Here is a 20,615-nt window from a genome sequence, read left to right as displayed (position 1 = left end):
AACTCATCAAAACTATTAAATAACTAATAAATGTCAGAGATGGCAGTTCACATTCTGGACTCTTATTGGCTGATTTTTTTCTCATAAATTATTCCACGCTATTCAAAACATTTTGGTAACACTTTACAATGAGACTGTTTTTGTTAACAGAAAGTTTATGCATTAACTAACATGAACGAACAATGTGTTTTTCAGAATTTATTAATTCTTGTTAATTAGTTAGTTGAATACAGTTATTCATGTTAGTTCATGATGCATTAACTAATGTTAAGCATATATCAGTAAATGCTAAAACTAACTTGAATTAAGATTAATAAATGCTGTAGTATTGTTCATTGTAAAGCAGTGGTTCTCAAACTGGGGTCCGGGGCCCCCAGGGGGGCCGCGAGATGGTGCCAGGGGGCCCCAGTTTTATGACATTTTATAAAATACATTAATATCATGAATTCTGTGTAATTAAACCTAAGAAAAATAAGGCTACTAACCAGCAGCACTACTTTGTATAACTACATATGTTTTGTTTAATTAAAAAATAAATTTTAGAACAGTTTTTGTCATAAATTTTCTTTGGGGGGCCACGAAGGAATGCAACGTACACAAGGGGGGCCGAATGCGGAAAAAGTTTGAGAACCACTGTTGTAAAGTATTGTTCATTAGTAGTTCTTGTTAGATAATGCATTAACTTTCTGTTGACAAAAACAATCTTATTTTGAAGTGTTAACTTTTTTTGACAAATCCATGAAAAAGTTTTTGTTTTTAGCACATGTTGCTTATAAAACTGACTCAGATGGAGAGGTTTTTTATATTATGGAAAGCATTCCTCTCAAGTGACCCTAAACCTATGACAAATATTATGTGTTAGGGTTAATATGTGTAAGGGTACTATATGTTTTTTTCTTTTTTTATTATGTATTGTTTATTATTTACACGTTATATGCATTGGTTTAATGTATTGTAATGAGTTACCTGATAGCTGATAGCCCAATTAACTCTCCAGTCATACTCAAACATGCAGTATTGATCCTTTACATATCCACTGTGCCATCCTCCATCAGGTCCAATGGCTTTGCACACAGCTAACTGGGTAACAGAACGAACAGCATCTGTAAACCAATGGAATAAACAAATCTATTGGTTTGACAGAATTCTCATCTGAGCATTTAATGATGTGTAATGAAAAAATACAGCGAGGAAAAGAAGTATTTGAACACCCTGCTATTTTGCAAGTTCTTCCACTTAGAAATCATGGAGGGGTCTGAAATTGTCATCGTAGGTGCATGTCCACTGTAAAGCTATGTTTATGCTCGCCGCGTCCGCACGAGCGCATTGGTGCGCGCAGCAAAAATGACATCAACGCGGAGCGGGCGGTCGCACGCGTTGGGTGCGCGAGACCCCATTTCGCTTGGCTCTGTGCACTGCATTTTTTGTAACTTTCCGCGCGGCTCCGTATCCGAAAATGACCGAACTCGAGGCGATTCTGTCCGAGCAGGCAAGCCTGTGACGTATCTCTTTGATCAATCCAAGCAAAACAATGTATATATTTATCTGACACTCTGGAAGTAAAGTATGAAAACTTTGCAGTTTAAAACACAAATTATTTTACATGATTCAGAATGTTTGGCTTATATTTGTATTGAATGAACCACTGGACAAGGAATAAAATACAAATCTTAAGATGTCTGTACTGTTTGTTTAATAAAAACTTTAATGAAATGATAATGTTTAATAAAGACATATTTAAAAGATTGTTGTTTTATTCATGTTGTCATATTTATATATATCAAACTCTAATGTTAAAAGCACCAGCGTTGTTCCAGCTGACGACTTCTTCTATCCTCTTCTTTGTGTCTGTTTTTGACTTTATTGCTCGTGTCGCCCCCTGGTGGTTAAAAAAATAGTGCAACAGCGAGCGCGTCAACTATAAACGCCTCGTCCGTTTGGTGAGACGCGCGCGCGATCCGCGGAGGCTTGCGTTGCAGACCAAAGCGCGACCATAAACAAGGCTTAAGAGACATAATCTAAATAAAAAAATCAAGAAATCACAATGTATGATTTTTTAACAATTTATTTGTATGATACAGCTTCAAATAAGTATTTGAACACCTGAGAAAATCAATGTGAGCACACTCTCTAAAATGGCCCAGATCCTTCAACATCGGACCGAGACCGAGACCATGGATGAAAAATGGCAGAGCATTAAAGAGGCAATTACATCAACATGTCAGGAAGTGCTAGGTAACAAGAAGCAGGGGCAAAAAGAATGGATCTCAGTGGGGACCTTAGAAAAGATCCAGGAGAGGACAAGGAAGAAGGCTGAAATAAACAACAGCTGTACACGTACTAGAAAAGCCAAGGCCCAAGAGCAGTATTCAGAAGTAAATAGAATAATTAAGCGGAGTATAAGGGCAGACAAGAGAAATTACATGGAGACACTGGCAGTAGAGGCAGAAGATGCGGCTCAAAATGGTAACATGAGAGAGCTGTATACCAACATCAAAAAGCTCTCAGGTAAATTCAGCCAACCAGAGAGGCCAGTTAGGGACATAGAAGGAAAAGCTATTCCAGGAATAGAACAACAAAAGCATAGATGGGCAGAGCATTTCGAGGATCTCTTGAACAGACCTTCTCCATCGAGCCCAGTAAATATCCAGCCAGCCAGATGTGACCTTCCTATCGTTTGTGATGTTCCATCAAAGGAAGAAAGGTATAAGGCCATCAAGCAATTGAGAAACGGGAAGTCAGCTGGCCCAGACACCATTCCTGCAGAAGTTTTTAAAGTGGACGAAGTGACCACTGTGGAAATGCTCTATCCTCTATCCCAAAACATCTGGGAAGAGGAAGACATCCCAAAAGAGTGGAAGGAGGGCTATCTAATCAAGCTCCCAAAGAAGGGTGACCTTAGTTCCTGCTCAAACTACAGGGGGACAACACTGCTGTCAACCACAGGCAAGATATTTAATAGATATTTAAAAGATGCGGTTGACCCACATCTCCGAGACCAACAAGCTGACTTCAGGAAAAGTAGATCCTGCACTGACCAGATAAAAACCCGGCGGATTATCCTGGAACAGTCCTTAGAGTGGAACTCACCTCTCTATGTCAATTTTTTTGAGAAAGCATTTGACAGTGTGGATAGGGAGACCATCTGGAGTCTGTTGAGACACTATGGGATACCAGCAAAGATCACTAACATCATCAGGGACTCATATGAAGGAATGACATGCAGAGTGGTACATGGCCAGCAGCTTACCGATGCCTTCCAAGTGCGAACAGGGGTTAGACAAGGATGCCTGTTGTCGACCTTCCTTTTCCTGTTGGCAATAGATTGGATAATGAAGACCTCAACTGCCCAGAGGAGGAATGGCATCCAATGGACACCGTGGACACAATTGGATGACCTCGACTTTGCTGATGACCTGGCACTCCTTTCCCACACCCAGCAACAAATGCATGAGAAGACAAATATCATTGCAACTCATTCAGCAAGCCTTGGACTCATTATACACAAAGGGAAGAGCAAGATCCTTAAAGTAAACAACAACAACAACATGGCCCCCATTAGGAGAAGCACTAGAGCAGGGGTGGGCATTAAGGGCCACAGTCCTGCAGAGTTTAGCTTCAACCTTAATCAAACACACCTGAATGTCATTTCCAAACAGTCCTGAAGACTTCAATTAGATTTTTCAGCTGTGTTTGATTAGGATTGGAGCCAAACTCTGCAGCACTGCGGCCCTCAGGACCACGAATTGCCCACCCTGCACTAGAGGAAGTGGAAAGCTTCACCTATCTTGGCAGCGTTGTCGACAAGCTGGGAGGGACAGATGCGGATATGAAGGTGCGGATTGGAAAGGCAAGGGCAGCTTTCCACCAACTGATGCCTATGCCCAAAGTTGGGTGGTAGGCGTAAGTAAGTTTGTAAAATAATATGAATATTTCTACCACAACCGCATAGATTACCCTTAAAAGGCCTTTATTTATACCCCTGAAGCTGTTTGGTTTACTTTTGTGAGGGAAGGATGCACAATCTTTGGCTTTGAAGGAGATGGACTCCATATTCATACATTTTAAAAATTAGAAAGTCTAAGACATTTTCTAAAAAAAGATTTTCTAAAACACAAATGAGATTGTCTGAAAAAGAATGGAAAGATGCATCCAACGTAAATCTCTTTTCTTAGACTACAAAAAACACACAGATTGTAAGCAACAGTTTACTTCATGGGATTGGTGATGTAGAGAAGACTGACATTATCATAATTCCTCCCGCTTCGGACTCAGCCTGTAAATTAACTCCTGTTAGCATTGCATTGTGAATCTTTCAAACATGCTAAGGAGGGTCACATTTCCGGCTGACGTCAGAGGTATTCGGGCCAATAACGATGATTTAACAGGATGAAATATAAATTAACCATATGTGCTTACACATGGCTTTATTTTAATGTGTTTGTGTGTATTTCAATCTGCCCAGATGATAGAATTGAGTATGAATAATGCCATTACGTAAGAACATAAAATATTTTCATATTTTTTGAATCAGTTCTTTGAAACAAACTGTCCAAAGAACCAGTTCATGGAAATAAATCAGACTTCCTATCTAAGCTAACTGTAAATAATACTTAATAGAAACAAAAGCTGATCATGGCTGAGCATAATTAAAGTAAGGAAAAATGTAATGTAAATGGTTTAGAATCATGGCAGAAAAATGTAATGTAAATGGTTTAGAATCATGGCATTTACACTCACCTAAAGGATTATTAGGAACATCCATTCAATTTCTCATTAATGTCCATTAATTATCTAATCAACCAATCACATGGCAGTTGCTTCAATACATTTAGGGGTGTGGTCCCGGTCAAGACAATCTTCTGAACTCCAAACTGAATGTCAGAATGGGAAAGAAAGGTGATTTAAGCAATATTGAGCGTGGCATGGTTGTTGGTGCCAGAGGGGCCGGTCTAAGTATTTCACAATCTGCTCAGTTTCTGGGATTTTCATGCACAACCATTTCTAGGGTTTACAAAGAATAGTGTGAAAAGTGAAAAACATCCAGTATGCGGCAGTCCTGTGGGCGAAAATGCCTTGTTGATGCTAGAGGTCAGAGGAGAATGAGCCGACTGATTCAAGCTGATAGAAGAGCAACTTTGACTGAAATACCAACTCATTACAACGGAGGTATGCAGCAAAGCATTTGTGAAGCCACAACACGCACAACCTTAAGGCGGATGGGCTACAACAGCAGAAGACCCCACTGGGCACCACTCATCTCCACTACAAATAGAAAAAAGAGGCTACAATTTGCACAAGCTCACCAAAATTGGACAGTTGAAGACTGGAAAAATGTTGCCTGGTCGATGAGTCTTGATTTCTGTTGAGACATACAGATGGTATGACTGCCTACCTGAGCATTGTTTCTGACAATGTCCATCGCTTTATGACCACTATGTAACCATCCTATGATGGCTACGTCCAGCAGGATAATGCAGCTATCACAAAGCTCGAATCATTTCAAATTGGTTTCTTGAACATGAAAATGATTTCACTGTACTAAAATGGCCCCCACAGTCACCAGATCTCAACCCAATAGAGCATCTTTGGGATGTGGTGGAACAGGAGCTTCGTGCCCTGGATCTGCATCCCACAAATCTCCATCAACTGCAAGATGCTGTCCTATCAATATGGGCCAATATTTCTAAAGAAAGCTTTCAGCACCTTGTTGAATCAATGTCACGTAGAATTAAGGCAGTTCTGAAGGCGAAAGGGGGTCAAACACAGTATTAGCATGATGTTCCTAATAATACTTTTGGTGAGTGTATATTTATGTCACGGCCAGGGGCTGAACAGAGCTAAAGCCAGCAGCCTCTTTGTCTTCTCTCAACGAAGTGCGTGAAGGCGGGGGTTAATCTGACAAGACACACAGCAATACACCGCAACCCACAGCAATATACAACACCACGTCAAAAATAAAGGTTTCCACAGCACAAAGACTCACCCACCACTCCAAGTGTACGAAAAAGACGCCCGTCTTCCTTCACTTCGCTTAGTTCAGATTTGGCGATGGAAATATGCGGCCCAGCTAGTGGTGTCGTTGTTGTGTCTGCTTCGGTAAGTATTTCCTTGGCTCACCCACCACGCTCTGTTGGGGGTAGGGCCGTCCTACTTCTCCTGGAGGGAGTTAAAATAAGCCAGGTTAATACCCAGGATACTTTCAGCTAGATCTAGGTACTCACAGCGATGCCGTCTTAAATCCCCTTTTTTCACTTCGTCTCAATCCGTCATGTGTTCGTTCTCCTCACAACCTTTAAGGTTCGCAATGACTTCACAATCAACAGTTCCAGCCCAAAAGGTCTGGTGCAGTGCTCCTTTAACTCTCTCTCACAGCTCCGTCCTCTTTTGCCTCTCTTGGCTGCCGTACTCTCTCCTCTCGCTCTAAGCGCTCTGTGGATCAACGGCGCCCTCCGGCTCCTCCGAGGACGGAGCGTGTGATTTGGGTCTGCCCTAGGCAGTAGGGGAGCTCGTGCCCGAAACAACTCTCCTCCTGTGTGCTGCTACAGCTCCATTTATGTGGCCCGTCCTCATCTCTTCCTCTAATCAGAGCTGCTACATAAATTGGCTGCACCTGTGGCTCGTTTCTTCCTGATTTGTGTTGCCAGGGAGACTGGGAAGTGAAAGGTGCTTTTAAAAATTCTGTCCGGGCGGAACCTCTCCTCTCCCTTTTTGGTTCCGCCCTAAGTCACCCTGTGACATTTACAGTGTAAATCATACACGCCCATGAGTTGGTTCTCATCTTAAGCAAATGCTCTACTCTTCAGCACAAGGTGACTTTTACAACAACAACAAAACAGAAACTTTTTCAAATACGAACAGAGCAAAAAATACTAAACATAAGTAAGTCTCCCTCTTTTCTCATCTTGATTAAAAGTGCATAAAATAACACTTTACTTCAACTCATTATTCAGTATTATCTAAAAGCATGCTGGGAACCATGCCTGTCAACATTTGGATTTAAAAATAAGGGAAATTTCCCAAACCCTAACAATCCCCCCATTTTCATTACTACGCAAGGGAATGGTAGACTGCAAAAATGACTTTCTTACTTAGTATTTTTGTCTTGTTTTGAGTACAAATATATAACAATTCTTAAATCAAGATTTTTTATGATGAGCAAAATGATCTAAGAAAATAAGTCTAGATTTTAGACAAAAATATAAAATTTAAGTAAATTGGTGCTTAAAGCAAGAAAAAAATGCCAACGGGGTATGAAAAAAGACCCCACTTCCCCAGTCTTCATACGCCATTGGCAGACTATTTTGCTTGTTTTAATCTTAAAACCATGCCAATCAAACCTTTTTTAAACTGACTATCATTCATTCAAACAAATTTGTTTTTTAACACATGTGATATGCTAGATACCACTTACCATATTTTCCAGACTTAAGTTGCTCCGAAGTATAAGTCACATCAATCAAAAATGCGTTATGAAGACGAAAAAAACATATATACACATTGCATTTATTTAGAAAATGATTTCACAAAATCCAAACCAAAGAACAGACATTTAATCTGGAAAGGCAAGCTATTCAACTAAACAATGGCACACAGAACAGCAGGCTGAATAGATGTCCGTATGTTAACGTAACATTATTGTCACAGGTCGGAGCGGACCACAGATGTCGTGAGTCACGCCCCTTCCTAGTTTCCACCTCGAGGAGGTCCCAAGAACACCCCAATGACCAGACACACGAGAGAAAGTAAGTAAATATTAAAACAAGCTTTATTAAATTATTTAAAAAGGGTATAGGGGAAGGGGGAAAGGGAGGCTAAAATCCAACTCTCCGAGCGGAGGGTAGCAGTCCCGAGTCGCTATGGACTCCGTCGCGGGAGATCTCAGGTGGGACCTTCACTCTCCTTTACTCTGGTGATGCGACGACAATCAGCTCATTCACACTATGTCCCTTTGTTCTGTCTTACAGGGAGACTAATCCAGGGCCCTCGCCGTTCCTGGACATAAAGGACACAGATGGTAAGTGTCAAGAAGTTTAGTGCAAGATGGATACCTGCTGTTACTCGTGGTGAGCTCCGAGGCGGCCACGCGGGTTGAACTCCTGTCCGTCCAGATGCAGGTGGAGCTGCACGATGGCTGTCAGGCTCAGACTGAAACCGTACTGGTAAGTGTACGGAGGGTGTCTGCTGTTCTTGTATCCTGAGTGACAAGTCGACTTGCAGATAGACACTTCACAGGGATCCGCTCAATCTGCACGAGAACATACAGGTAAATATAACAGGACTGGGCACGGATGGTAGACGGAGGGGCCACGGGATCTTCACTTGGGGCACAGGTAGGTATGCAATACGGTAAGTATATAGGGAAGGCAACTGGGGCTCCTTCGGGCATACAAGCAGGTGTACAACACAATGTGCTAACTTTAGCTTCGGGCGTGAGGTAAGTTCATCCAAGATAACTGGGGCTTCACTTGGGCATACAGGCAGGTGTACAACACAATATGCTGGCTTTAACTTCGGACATAAGGTAAGTAGATCAAAGGTAACTGGGCTTCACTTGGGCCTACAGGCGGGTGGACAACACAATCTGCTGGCTTTAGCTTTGGGCATAAGGTATGTACATCAAAGGTAACTGGGGCTTTACTTGGGCATACAGGCGGGTGTACAACACAATATGCTGGCTTTAGGTTCGGGCTTAAGGTAAGTACATCAAAGGTAACTGGGGCTTCACTTGGGCATACAGGCGGGTGTGCAACACAAAACAGGCTAACTTTTGGCGGTGGGCTTACGGTGAATATACAAGGAAACAGGAAGTGGATGTAACTCACAGACCTTTGAGGAAATGGACGTCAGGCGTTCTTTTTCTGAGGCTTCAACAAACTGCTGATAGAGATGCGGATCGAAAGCTGCTGCTGCGTTGGGCCGAACACGGCCTCCGCTGGTGTCACACACAGGTAGTTCAGGTAAGATGTTTCGCCCGGAGTGTGCTACACTGGGTGGATCGAACGCTTCCCTCTCCTCTCTTCCAACCGACAGGGCAAGAGATCTAGACAGGGGAGAACCTTTGAAGATACTCCACAGCAGGTAATAATACACACACAGCTGATTTCCTCCTACAGCAGCCAACTTCTCACCGTTAATGTTTCCCACTATATCCACACTGTTCTTACTTGGAGTTGTTTCCCACCACCGTCACGTGGGGAAGAAGGGTCAGGATGTCACCAACGGCATATAATTGGGGATGTTCTCTTCGCCAGCCTCAGTACTCACTTCCTTCGCAGGATTTCGCCTGGCCTGAAAGGTGGTTGTTGATGACACAGACACAGCACAACACTGCAATTTTCAAGTGTATACACTCACAGCAAAGGACAAAGACTCACCCACTGCACTCCACACACTCTTGGTGGATTTAGGGTCGAAACCCCGTCTGACTGGGGACTCGTCCTGGAAATCGTGGAGACACTGATGCATCGAATAATCAGATTTAAACGTCGCCGCCACGACACCCCAACGTCTTCTCTCGCTCACTGGTCCCGGCTCACCCACAATCCTCCTCCACAGTGGGGCCGCTCACATACTATGCCACAAACTCACAAAAGGGCTTACAGATAGTTCACTCTAGATGATTATACTGCTGTACAATGGTTTAGGGTACTCACACCGTTACTAAGACGAGGTCTCTTTTCCCTCTTCTTTCCAGCTCCTGGATAATTCCCCTGCTGCCACGTGACTTATCAAAACGGCCTCCTTCGGCAGTACTTCCGGTGAGTCTTCCTTTTTTATTAACCACTCAGAATTTGTTACACATGTCCATAGAGTGTTTCACAGTTAAATAGAGATCTCAATATACTCAGCCCAGTCTCCGTTTCTGACAAAATCCTTAGTCTTTCTTCGCCCAGCCAACAATATCCTCCGCCTTCTGTCCACTGCACTCGCCCAAACACTCCACTCGCCGTATCGGCTAGAATAAACTGCCCCATCCGAAGTTTCTAAGGCTCTCTTTATACTCCTCCTCCTCTTCACACTGCCCAATCCGCGATCGCCATGCTCATCTATCCACCTGCGATCAATGAAGCCCTGATTTCCTTTCCCGGAGTTCCCGGAAGTAACCGGTGTTTGGGGATTACGGTCCGGGTGGAACCAATCTCCGTCACTTTTAGTTCCGCCCTTAAAAAGTCACTCTGTGACATTATCAGTTATTTACACAATAACATACTGAACATACCTGAAAGCAGTGTTGTGCCTGAACGAGTTCACTGAATGAAAGTTCATGAACTCGTTCATATTTTGGGCGAACGTGAACTGAACGTACTGTATTAATGCCTGATGAACATTACTGTGAACTCGTTCATTCCGGTGTTTGTGAACGGCACGCTCTCAGTTTAACGTCGTTCATTAGGGTGCCAGATTTCTATAGAGTCTTCCAGGCAAAAACCCGGCTAAAACACACTGTAAACAGGCCTTAATGTGTAACGGAAAAAACACCCAATCTGGCAACACCAGCGTTTCACGGCTGCATGCGTCATCAAAGCAAAAAGCAGCATGGAGGTGACTGACTCTGGACGCTGCTAAAATCCCTGCCACTCACATAGTTTAACATTAAATAACATCATATTTGTCCCAAATTGTTAACGATTAACATAGGCTGCTAACGCATATTCTGGATCTTAAAATAGACTCATACTTAGCTCACTTTATTTAATGTGCATGTGCAGTGTGCTATACCTGTGAGTTTTCCTACCCAAGACGCCGCGCAGCGCTTCTCGCCTGGTGTGCGAGCCCCTTGAAGTACCCGGCTAGCCTTTCAAGGTATGTGCAAACGAGTACAAAAATTAAAAAACAGTCAATGCTAATGTAAACCCGTGTCGGATAAGGATTTAAAGTTGGATATGAAATTGAAATCTGACGCATTTAGCTTCAGTGTTAAAACAGCCGCATCGAATCTCTGCTGTAAAATACACGTATGATGTGAAAACAAACCCATCGAGCGAAATACCAGAGTTAACATGGCTATGAACGACTTTTGCAGATTATGTAAAGTAAATCGGGCCAAAGCTAGTTGAACACTATCCTTACGATGGCTTTCCACTTACGTCTAATGGGAGGAAAGCCCCTCTCTCCTCTCAAACTCTTCCACCAGACAACCATAACCATATGTAAATTAAATCTTCCTACCTTATTTTCTGGTTAATCAGGAATGTCACGTTTGCCCACGCGTCCTCCACCATTAACTGTGAACAATATAATGCCCTTCCATGATTTCTCGATCGTTGTGCACGTCAAGCTGTGCTGCACACAGTTTCTCGCTGACGATCGGTAAAGTTGATAAATTTAACTTTTCCAAAAACTTGTCGGGAGTAGGGCAACAACATAATCTCCATTCAAAATGTTTAACAAACACTTTTCTTGTTCGGGTTTAAGTTGGCAAGTGCCGGTTCTCCACAACAGAGCAAATAGCTTTCTGTATCTCCATGTCCACAACAAACTACAACCGTGATTCGGCGTTTAGCGTCTACGTCACGGCTCTCAGCCCGCCCTCTGTTCGTTGATTGGACGGTCGTTTTGAGACCGGTGGAAAACGGTTTGAATGGGAGGTATCTCAGACTGAGTACAGAAGCGTAATGAAATTTAGCGGAAGTACGAAGTCTGACGTAGTCAGGCTAATGGCAAGGTTAAATAAATACAAATCTTACAGACATACATGATTTGTATACATTTTATTTCTGTGGTAAGAAGACTTGAAATGACTCGAAACTAATATGGTAGGACCAGAGCCGGCCTTAAGCATCTGGTGGCCCGTTTCAATAACTAATACGGGGCCCTAAACATAAGCATAATAGAGCAAAAAGCAAGGATTCCTGTTGGTTTGCATCAATGGTATATTATTTTATAACGTGCACTTTCAGCTTCAAGAACAGGCAGCTCAACAGAAATGATCTTATTTAATTAACTATACAATTATATTTGGAATAAGCCTCGCCCTTACCTTTCATGGACGCTAACTTCTTTGCTTAATTGATTTGCGCAGTATATTTTCAGCTGTCTGGGGTGACTTAAAAAAAAAAAAACATCTCAAACATCCCCTCAACTTGAATTATTTAACAAAAGCAAAGAAGAAAAAGTGTCTGACTGACACTGAACCGAACTTATAAATAACGATGGGCTCCGCGTTTTTTCAGTGTTTTCTGTGTTTGAGTGCTAAGAAAGCCCTGATAAGTTCATCTTTGTCCAGCGATTTTGTCACCTCGTGCTCAATTGAAATCTGAACGAGAGCTGACGGCATATGTTCAATAGGCAGTTTACATACTGTGATGCGGGAGCAAAACAAAAAAAGATTTCCAAGCCACAGTAAAAAAATCAACCTCGTTTATCTAAAGTTCTTGGTCATTATGTTCATTTAATGGAACATTGTGTGGATGTTGCGTTAGAGGAAAATGCAGTCATGCACAAAATATATTAAAGGCAGTCAGTAAATGCAAACAGATATGTTATACACATATTTTTAATACAATTAAATACTGCATTAAGGTTAGTATAAAATCTAATAATATTATTAAAGAAAAAAACATTGAAATCAGCCCCTAAAATAATGTATTATTAAAAACCTTGAATCGCACTTGCACAGCCAAGCCTGAGAGAGAGCATGGTCGAATTCAAAACTGTGTTTTTGCGCCCTTGAAGGGCACTTCGGGAAAGGAACGCCGCCTAAACTCACTCCAGATAAAATGAAAATGACGTTGCTTTCATTGCTCTATTCTCCAAAGGCTATTTTAGCGGTCACAGTCACACAATGAGACACAATTGCGCAACTCTCTGCACAGCTCTGATCTTCGAAGGGAATTAAAAGGGCATAGGGATGAGTACTTCCAATTGGTATTCTCTCCATTTGTGACGGAAAATTTGTCGGAATGAATGCGCACGGGCTAACTACGACAGGTAACACATTTAAGAAATGTCGGTTTTCACAAAAATAAGGCTATTAAGCTCTCGTCTAGTGATCCCGATGCTAAAGAATAATTAAACCTCTAGAATTATCCACATGTGCACGTTTTCTGATAGTTTTTATGAAGCACTGTGATGCTGCTGTAAACGATTCTACATTGATTTATAATAATGAAAGAATTTACTTTTAAAAATAATTTAAATAACATATAATAAATATTAATGCAGTTCTACAGTTTTATTGTAGACTAAATAAAATACATTCATTTCATATTAATAATCCGATTTCTATCGTAGGCTAAAACGCGTATGAACGTCCGACAAAACAAAGAGCAGAAACTAATTGTTTTAAAATGAAAGATGTGATTGCTTAACATCCACTGGCACTGACACTGTGACCTCCCCTATGCTGGAATCATAGCCCCCGTTCAAACATTCTTGCGCCGGGCTGGCCGGGGCCCTCCTTGGAGGGTGGGGCCCGTTTCAATTGAAACGGTTGAAACATAGCTAAGGCCGCCTCTGGGTAGGACTTGGACTCGACTTGAGACTCGTTGGCTTTGACTTGTGACTCGACTTGGGACTTGCCTCATCTTTGACTCGACTTGACTCGGGATTCGGGTGCAAAGACTTGAGACTTACTTGTGACTTGCATAACAATGACTTTGTCCCACCTCTGCAATTAACTGTATAGCAATAATCATGCATCAATTGTTTTTGGAGTGATATGCAATATTTACTTTTTACTTTCGGTACTTAAGTACGTTTTAAATTGAATACTTTTGTACTTTTACTAAAGTGATGTTTGAAGGGAGGACTTTTTACTTTTACTGGAGTAATTTTTTTATTTAGATATATATATAGTTTTACTCGAGTATAACTTTTGAGTACTTTTACCACCCCTGACCTTTAAGGTGATTTGTGTGATTTTCAATCCGTGGGGGATAGGGATTTTACCATAAAAATTACTGCTTAAAGATGTAATGATCAGAGATCATACTTTTATGAAATAATGCCACATTATAGAATCAGCCTAATGTAAAAATAGTGAAAGCGTTTGCTTACTGTTGGGTACTCCTGATGTCAGAGTCCACTGGAGATCCTGGTTCCTGCAGCCCTGGTATGGGTCACCTTTCCATGGGCTCACACAGGTACAGCTCCTTGCATGATTGGCCGAGGAGCATTTGGCATTTACTCCGCAGGGTCTAACCAGGCATGCGTCACGACATGTGCCAAGAGTGCAAACGCAGACCTCATTGTGCTTACAAACTCTGTCTGCTGTGCAGCTGTTACAATGGGGCGGTGTGAATGATGGACAGGGAAGCTTCGAGCATCTGTAGTCAGAGGACAGACGGGGAGATTGGAAGCCCCATCCAGGAAAGCAGGAGACCTTGCAGACAGTGGCTCCATTTTCAGTTTTGCACTCGACTCGCCCGTTCCCTGGCTCAGTGTAGCACACAGGCAGGTCACTCCACCGCCTTCCAGAGCAAAGCACAGTCGATGGGAAAGGCTTGTAGTTTCCATGACACTTAAGTTTCATCTTCTGCTGGTGCGTGCTGTGATACGGCTTCTTGCAGTAGTTGTTCTGAAGTTCCACAGCCTGCAACTGGCCGCATCCGTTGTTGTTGTAGAGACTCCACTGGTCAAATACAAATTCCTGGAATGAAGCCTCCACAAAATCAACGTTTTCTGACTTCTCAGTGATTAGTAAATATCTTGACCAAGCCAAAACGGCTTCCTTTTCCATGGCAAACATAAAGCGCACAAAATAATCAATCCGGTCAATGTAGTCTTTTGAACATTGTACTGAATCACCAGACTGGGTTGTTGAATCCTGGTCGAGGGATTTACGAAAAACATCCAAAATGTTGTATTTATCTCCAAATCCAGTGCCCATCATCATGTGATTAAACTCTGTGAGATAAAATATGAATGTGTTTCCTCCTGTGAAATGAGCTCCAACTTCAGATTCGTATTGACGTTGAGTGATGGTGCTGTTCCGAAGTCGAGAATGAAGCCTGTTAATGTAACGAAACTTCTGAATTATATTGCTATATTTCACAAATATGTTTGTCCACTGAATATCATGTCGGACAGACTCAACAATTTCTTTTGTGTACTCCTTCAATTCCTTAACACTAAAGTAAATTGCTGTCAGATCGGGGACTGGTTTAAAGATGATACCGTTCATTTGATTTTCGATTGCTGTGTAGTCAATAAAATATTGGATGCTTTCCTCACAACCTGGACCGCTGAACATCTTATGGCACTTACAGAATCCCTGTGTGGTGTCCTTGATGGATTTACATTCTCCATGGACACATGTAACCTTTGAGCATGTAAGCGTCCCTGCAGTACCCCTACTCTTGAGGAAGATATTAAAATTTCTTAGGTGAGGTATATGTAGACAACTCAGCTCTATGTCTGGCACATATGTCTGTACATAATCTGATGTTTTTTTAACAGCATGAAGAAACTGTATGTTGTCCACTACTTTAGCACCAAACCTTTGGAGCATCTCTTCTTTCAAAATGGCACACAGAGGGGGAGATATTTTTTTTAATTCGGTCTCTATACTAGATTTGATCTGCTCTTTAAGTCTTTTACCAACAGAAGAGCCCTTTTCTTGGTAAATGACATGAACTACTGCCTTCTCTTGCACAGGGAGGTCAATGGACTTTCCAAAGGTAAACTCATTTTCAGCATCCTTTGAGTGGGCGATCACTATCCATCTGTACCAGTGGAACTTCTGCTCCAAATGATCTTTAATATCTGAGATTAGCGTTTTAGTATCAGAGAATCTTTCGGTCGTGAATTTTACAACATCATTTTGAGCCCATTTCTCAAAGTCATCAACACACTCGATCAGGGCATCCTTTATGGCTGCTAAAACATCAGACAGCTGTTCGACTGCTTCTTTCGCCTTTGCTTCAGCATCATAGCCTTTTAATATGTAGTAATATATATTTAACTGTAGTCCTGAAACCATCAGACTGGTGTAGTAGCTGGAGTATTGCACCAGAGTATTAAAATCGCCATTTGATTTTTCGATGACTAGCTGCAACAGATTCTTATTCAGACTGACAGGACTGTTCTCAGTGATATATCTGTATAAATTAGCAACACTGCTTTCAGTGCTTGTGTGTTCATAAAAACTAGTAAAGCGCTCAGCCAGCCTGGTCTTCTGCTCCTGTGTGGAAGCTGTGGGAACTTTTTCAATCAATTCTTTCAGCTTGGCCCAGGAGTTTCTGATTGCATTCTCATCCTTACTGTAGGTGCTTGCATAGTCTGTCCATTTCATTTCTGTTTGAAGGGTAGAAATTTGAAGGGAGACTGAATCAAGTTTGCGGTTGACTTCAGCAAATTGTTCTTTCATGAAAATAAGCGTTGGATCTTGTTTTGGAATGAATGCAAATATGAAACTAATTAATGCTCCAATAAAACCAAAACTTGCAGCAAATTTTCCAACAGCATCAAAAACTTTGAGGACTTTCTGGATGGTATCTGTTGCCGCCTTTGTCTCTGTGAGTGCTTTAGCTGCTTTATCAAGACCACTGAGAGCTTCTTTAGACAATGTTATGCCACGCTCCACTTGATTGACTTGTTTTAGGCTGATGTCAGCTGTGCTGAAACATCCGTATAAAAGGAGGTAAAGAATAGTAATGAGAGTCTTTACAGTAGCCATGACAGCTTAACCTAGTAAAAGAGAAAACATAGAATGCATTAAAGGAAAACAGTGATGTTGATAAATGTACATGTGTTCCCATGTGTAACTTAATATGCTCATGGCTTGTGCAGTTCAGCCTACATACAGTAAGCAACATCAGCAGACTGCACGCTTCGGATTGAAAAACTTTTGCATTGTTTACAAACGGACGCGATCTCACGTAATGGCGGATTTCACTGTTGCATGCTGTAACAGTGTTAAACACAGTTATTCACTTATATCCTTCATGGCAACTTTCAGTAAGCCTGAACTGCTGTATCTTTTAAGTGTGTGCTGTAATATGATTCCATGTTTACATGCTTATTTACAAACAAATCCGCGTGACCTCCCGTAGCCTAATGGCAGATATCTGTTACATGATGTACAGTGTTAGACACAGTTATTCACTTTCGTATCCTTCATGGCAACTTTGAGTAATGCTGCACTGCGGGATTTGCGTTAAAATGATTCCATATTGTTTACATGCAAGGTAATTCCATACATTGCACTTTGCACGCGACACCATTTGAATGAGCACTGCACTACACGGAGACGCGAGCTCGCGCACATGCGATTTGTTTTTAAAGTTCATACGCGCTTACAGAAAACCGTTTAACAGAAGCTAGACGATAAGGGGATGGGCATCTGAAAACAGTCATCTGAAACAGCTTTTTATATAACTAATTGCTGCAGATGTTTATCTGAGATTAAGTTTATGTACAAGATAGTTTATATGAATGTAGTATCAGTGATATTTACCCATCAGTTATATATGTAAGGGTATTTCTGTGGACAATCTATGCTAACAGCTGTTTATAACTCTCTTAGAGGTCTGCATCTCTCTCATCAGTACAAAACTATGAATTGGAAAAACACTTTTTGGACATAAAGTAAAGTTATATGGTAACATGAGCCACATGAAGTTTACAGCTCTGTTGTGTATCAGTTTCTTAGTTTATACAACGTTTTTGAATAGGGTTTGTTTCCATTTCTATTTGATTATATTGTTAACTTAATAAACCTCAAACAAACATGTATACATTTGTCCTCACATTCTTTACTGTAGTTCACTCTCAGATTCCTGCCTAAAGGCTCATTATGCAGCTCATTATGCGAGCCTTTGTTTGCTAGCTGTCAATCAATCCTTCTCGCATACGGCCCCTCTAAACAAAAACTGTCTTACAATTTCTAAATCTATACATTGTTTTATGTGAATAAGTAGGCAGGGTGATTTTCACATCATTTTAAAGAAAAAACTCTAAACTACTAGATTATGTTTAGGAAAGTCTTGTTAAAACATGTTTAGTATGGGTTTTGTGGACTTATATCATTGACTTAAAAATTTTGCTTTTTTAAAAACCACGCATAAACCTTTTTCTCTCAAAAATACAAACATGTACAGTATTGTTCAAAATAATAGCAGTACAATGTGACTAACCAGAATAATCAAGGTTTTTAGTATATTTTTTATTGCTACGTGGCAAACAAGTTACCAGTAGGTTCAGTAGATTCTCAGAAAACAAATGAGACCCAGCATTCATGATATGCACGCTCTTAAGGCTGTGCAATTGGGCAATTAGTTGAATTAGTTGAAAGGGGTGTGTTAGAAAAAATAGCAGTGTGGCATTCAATCACTGAGGTCATCAATTTTGTGAAGAAACAGGTGTGAATCAGGTGGCCCCTATTTAAGGATGAAGCCAACACTTGTTGAACATGCATTTGAAAGCTGAGGAAAATGGGTCGTTCAAGACATTGTTCAGAAGAACAGCGTACTTTGATTAAAAAGTTGATTGGAGAGGGGAAAACCTATAAAGAGGTGCAAAAAATGATAGGCTGTTCAGCTAAAATGATCTCCAATGCCTTAAAATGGAGAGCAAAACCAGAGAGACGTGGACGAAAACGGAAGACAACCATCAAAATGGATAGAAGAACAACCAGAATGGCAAAGGCTCAGCCAATGATCACCTCCAGGATAATCAAAGACAGTCTGGAGTTACCTGTAAGTACTGTGACAGTTAGAAGACGTCTGTGTGAAGCTAATCTATTTTCAAGAATCCCCCGCAAAGTCCCTCTGTTAAAAAAAAGGCATGTGCAGAAGAGGTTACAATTTGCCAAAGAACACATCGACTGGCCTAAAGAGAAATGGAGGAACATTTTGTGGACTGATGAGAGTAAAATTGTTCTTTTTGGGTCCAAGGGCCACAGGCAGTTTGTGAGACGACCCCCAAACTCTGAATTCAAGCCACAGTACACAGTGAAGACAGTGAAGCATGGAGGTGCAAGCATCATGATATGGGCATGTTTCTCCTACTATGGTGTTGGGCCTATTTATCGCATACCAGGGATCATGGATCAGTTTGCATGTGTTAAAATACTTGAAGAGGTCATGTTGCCCTATGCTGAAGAGGACATGCCCTTGAAATGGTTGTTTCAACAAGACAATGACCCAAAACACACTAGTAAATGGGCAAAGTCTTGGTTCCAAACCAACAAAATTAATGTTATGGAGTGGCCAGCCCAATCTCCAGACCTTAATCCAATTGAGAACTTGTGGGGTGATATCAAAAATGCTGTTTCTGAAGCAAAACCAAGAAATGTGAATGAATTGTGGAATGTTGTTAAAGAATCATGGAGTGGAATAACAGCTGAGAGGTGCCACAAGTTGGTTGACTCCATGCCACACAGATGTCAAGCAGTTTTAAAAAACTGTGGTCATACAACTAAATATTAGTTTAGTGATTCACAGGATTGCTAAATCCCAGAAAAAAAATGTTTGTACAAAATAGTTTTGAGTTTGTACTGTCAAAGGTAGACACTGCTATTTTTTTGAACACACCCTTTTCAACTAATTGCCCAATTGCACAGCCTTAAGAGCGTGCATATCATGAATGCTGGGTCTCATTTGTTTTCTGAGAATCTACTGAACCTACTGGTAACTTGTTTGCCACGTAGCAATAAAAAATATACTAAAAACCTTGATTATTCTGGTTAGTCACATTGTACTGCTATTATTTTGAACAAGACTGTACATACATGTAGCTCATATAATATTTTAGCCTAGTTTGTGCTGAATTCAGTGGTATGAGACACTTGCCATTATTATGTTTTAAAGCAACTGAAAAAAGACCAAATGTAAGAGCATGTCAGAACCTCTGAGAGTGTCCCAAAATGGTCAGATCCCAGAGGGTTAAAAGTCACATAATCTTGTTCAACCAATGTACAAAAGGTTTCTAATGAATGATTTCGATTTTTAGGTGGAATAAATGTAGATTTAGCATGGAAGGCTCGAGAGTTAGTTGATGGGTTACTTGGACAAATATCAGAAAGTAAATGCGTAAAAAAATTTCATCACAGACTCCAACTGAATATTACTCATACATTTTTTTTAAGTCGTTACGTCCTAAACAATTTTTGAAAATCAACATAAATCATTACAATATGTAGTAGAAACAAGATAAACCTTTTTCTAGGGCTTATGCACAGTCAGATGTTAAATATTTACTAGAAATGTTCACCACATTATTACAATTCAGTGATTGAGGAGTTTGTGACGAGTTCCATATTGGTGATCTCTTCTTACACCGTTTGCAGTCTTTCTTTTTCCACATTTTCTGGAATTTTGAACGAGAATTTTATTGAACTGTCTTTAAAAAAAGACAATGAAGAAGAGCCCAGACAGCGTTGTTTAAAATCACTATTATTACTGGATGTAAGAGGTTCTGAGTCAACTCTTCTAAGGACAGCAATAACCACAAGCAAAAACATACAAATCAGACTATAGAGCAACATTCAGCTGTACAGGGAAAGCAAACAGGTTGAGAAAGAGATTTAGGCCTAGTCCACACGGACACGGGTATTTTTATAAACGTGAGTTTTTTCACGCGGTTCGTCCACACGAAACCGCAGTATCAGGGCACTGAAACCGAGCATATTTGAAAACCCCGGCCGTGGTGAGCTTTTTATGAAACTCCGG

General features: G+C 41.0%; 1 protein-coding gene across 1 annotated transcript in view; it reads right to left on the bottom strand.

Moving 5' to 3' along the window:
* LOC129433917 (SE-cephalotoxin) overlaps positions 1–20,615 on the bottom strand; it is a 34,673-nt gene that overhangs the window by 1,099 nt on the left and 12,959 nt on the right. Inside the window, exons 2-3 of the mRNA XM_055192639.2 lie at positions 14,002–16,632; positions 967–1,103 (exon numbers count right to left, since the gene is read on the bottom strand). Of these exons, the coding sequence (XP_055048614.2) occupies positions 967–1,103; positions 14,002–16,621 (2,757 nt within the window). The 5' untranslated portion in view covers positions 16,622–16,632. The remainder of the gene's footprint in view (positions 1–966; positions 1,104–14,001; positions 16,633–20,615) is intronic.

Source organism: Misgurnus anguillicaudatus, chromosome 6 (assembly GCF_027580225.2).
Source record: "Misgurnus anguillicaudatus chromosome 6, ASM2758022v2, whole genome shotgun sequence".
NCBI classification, from domain to species: Eukaryota; Metazoa; Chordata; class Actinopteri; order Cypriniformes; family Cobitidae; genus Misgurnus; species Misgurnus anguillicaudatus.
Note: the sequence above shows the minus strand (reverse complement) of the source record. Positions and strands in the feature narration are given on the sequence as shown.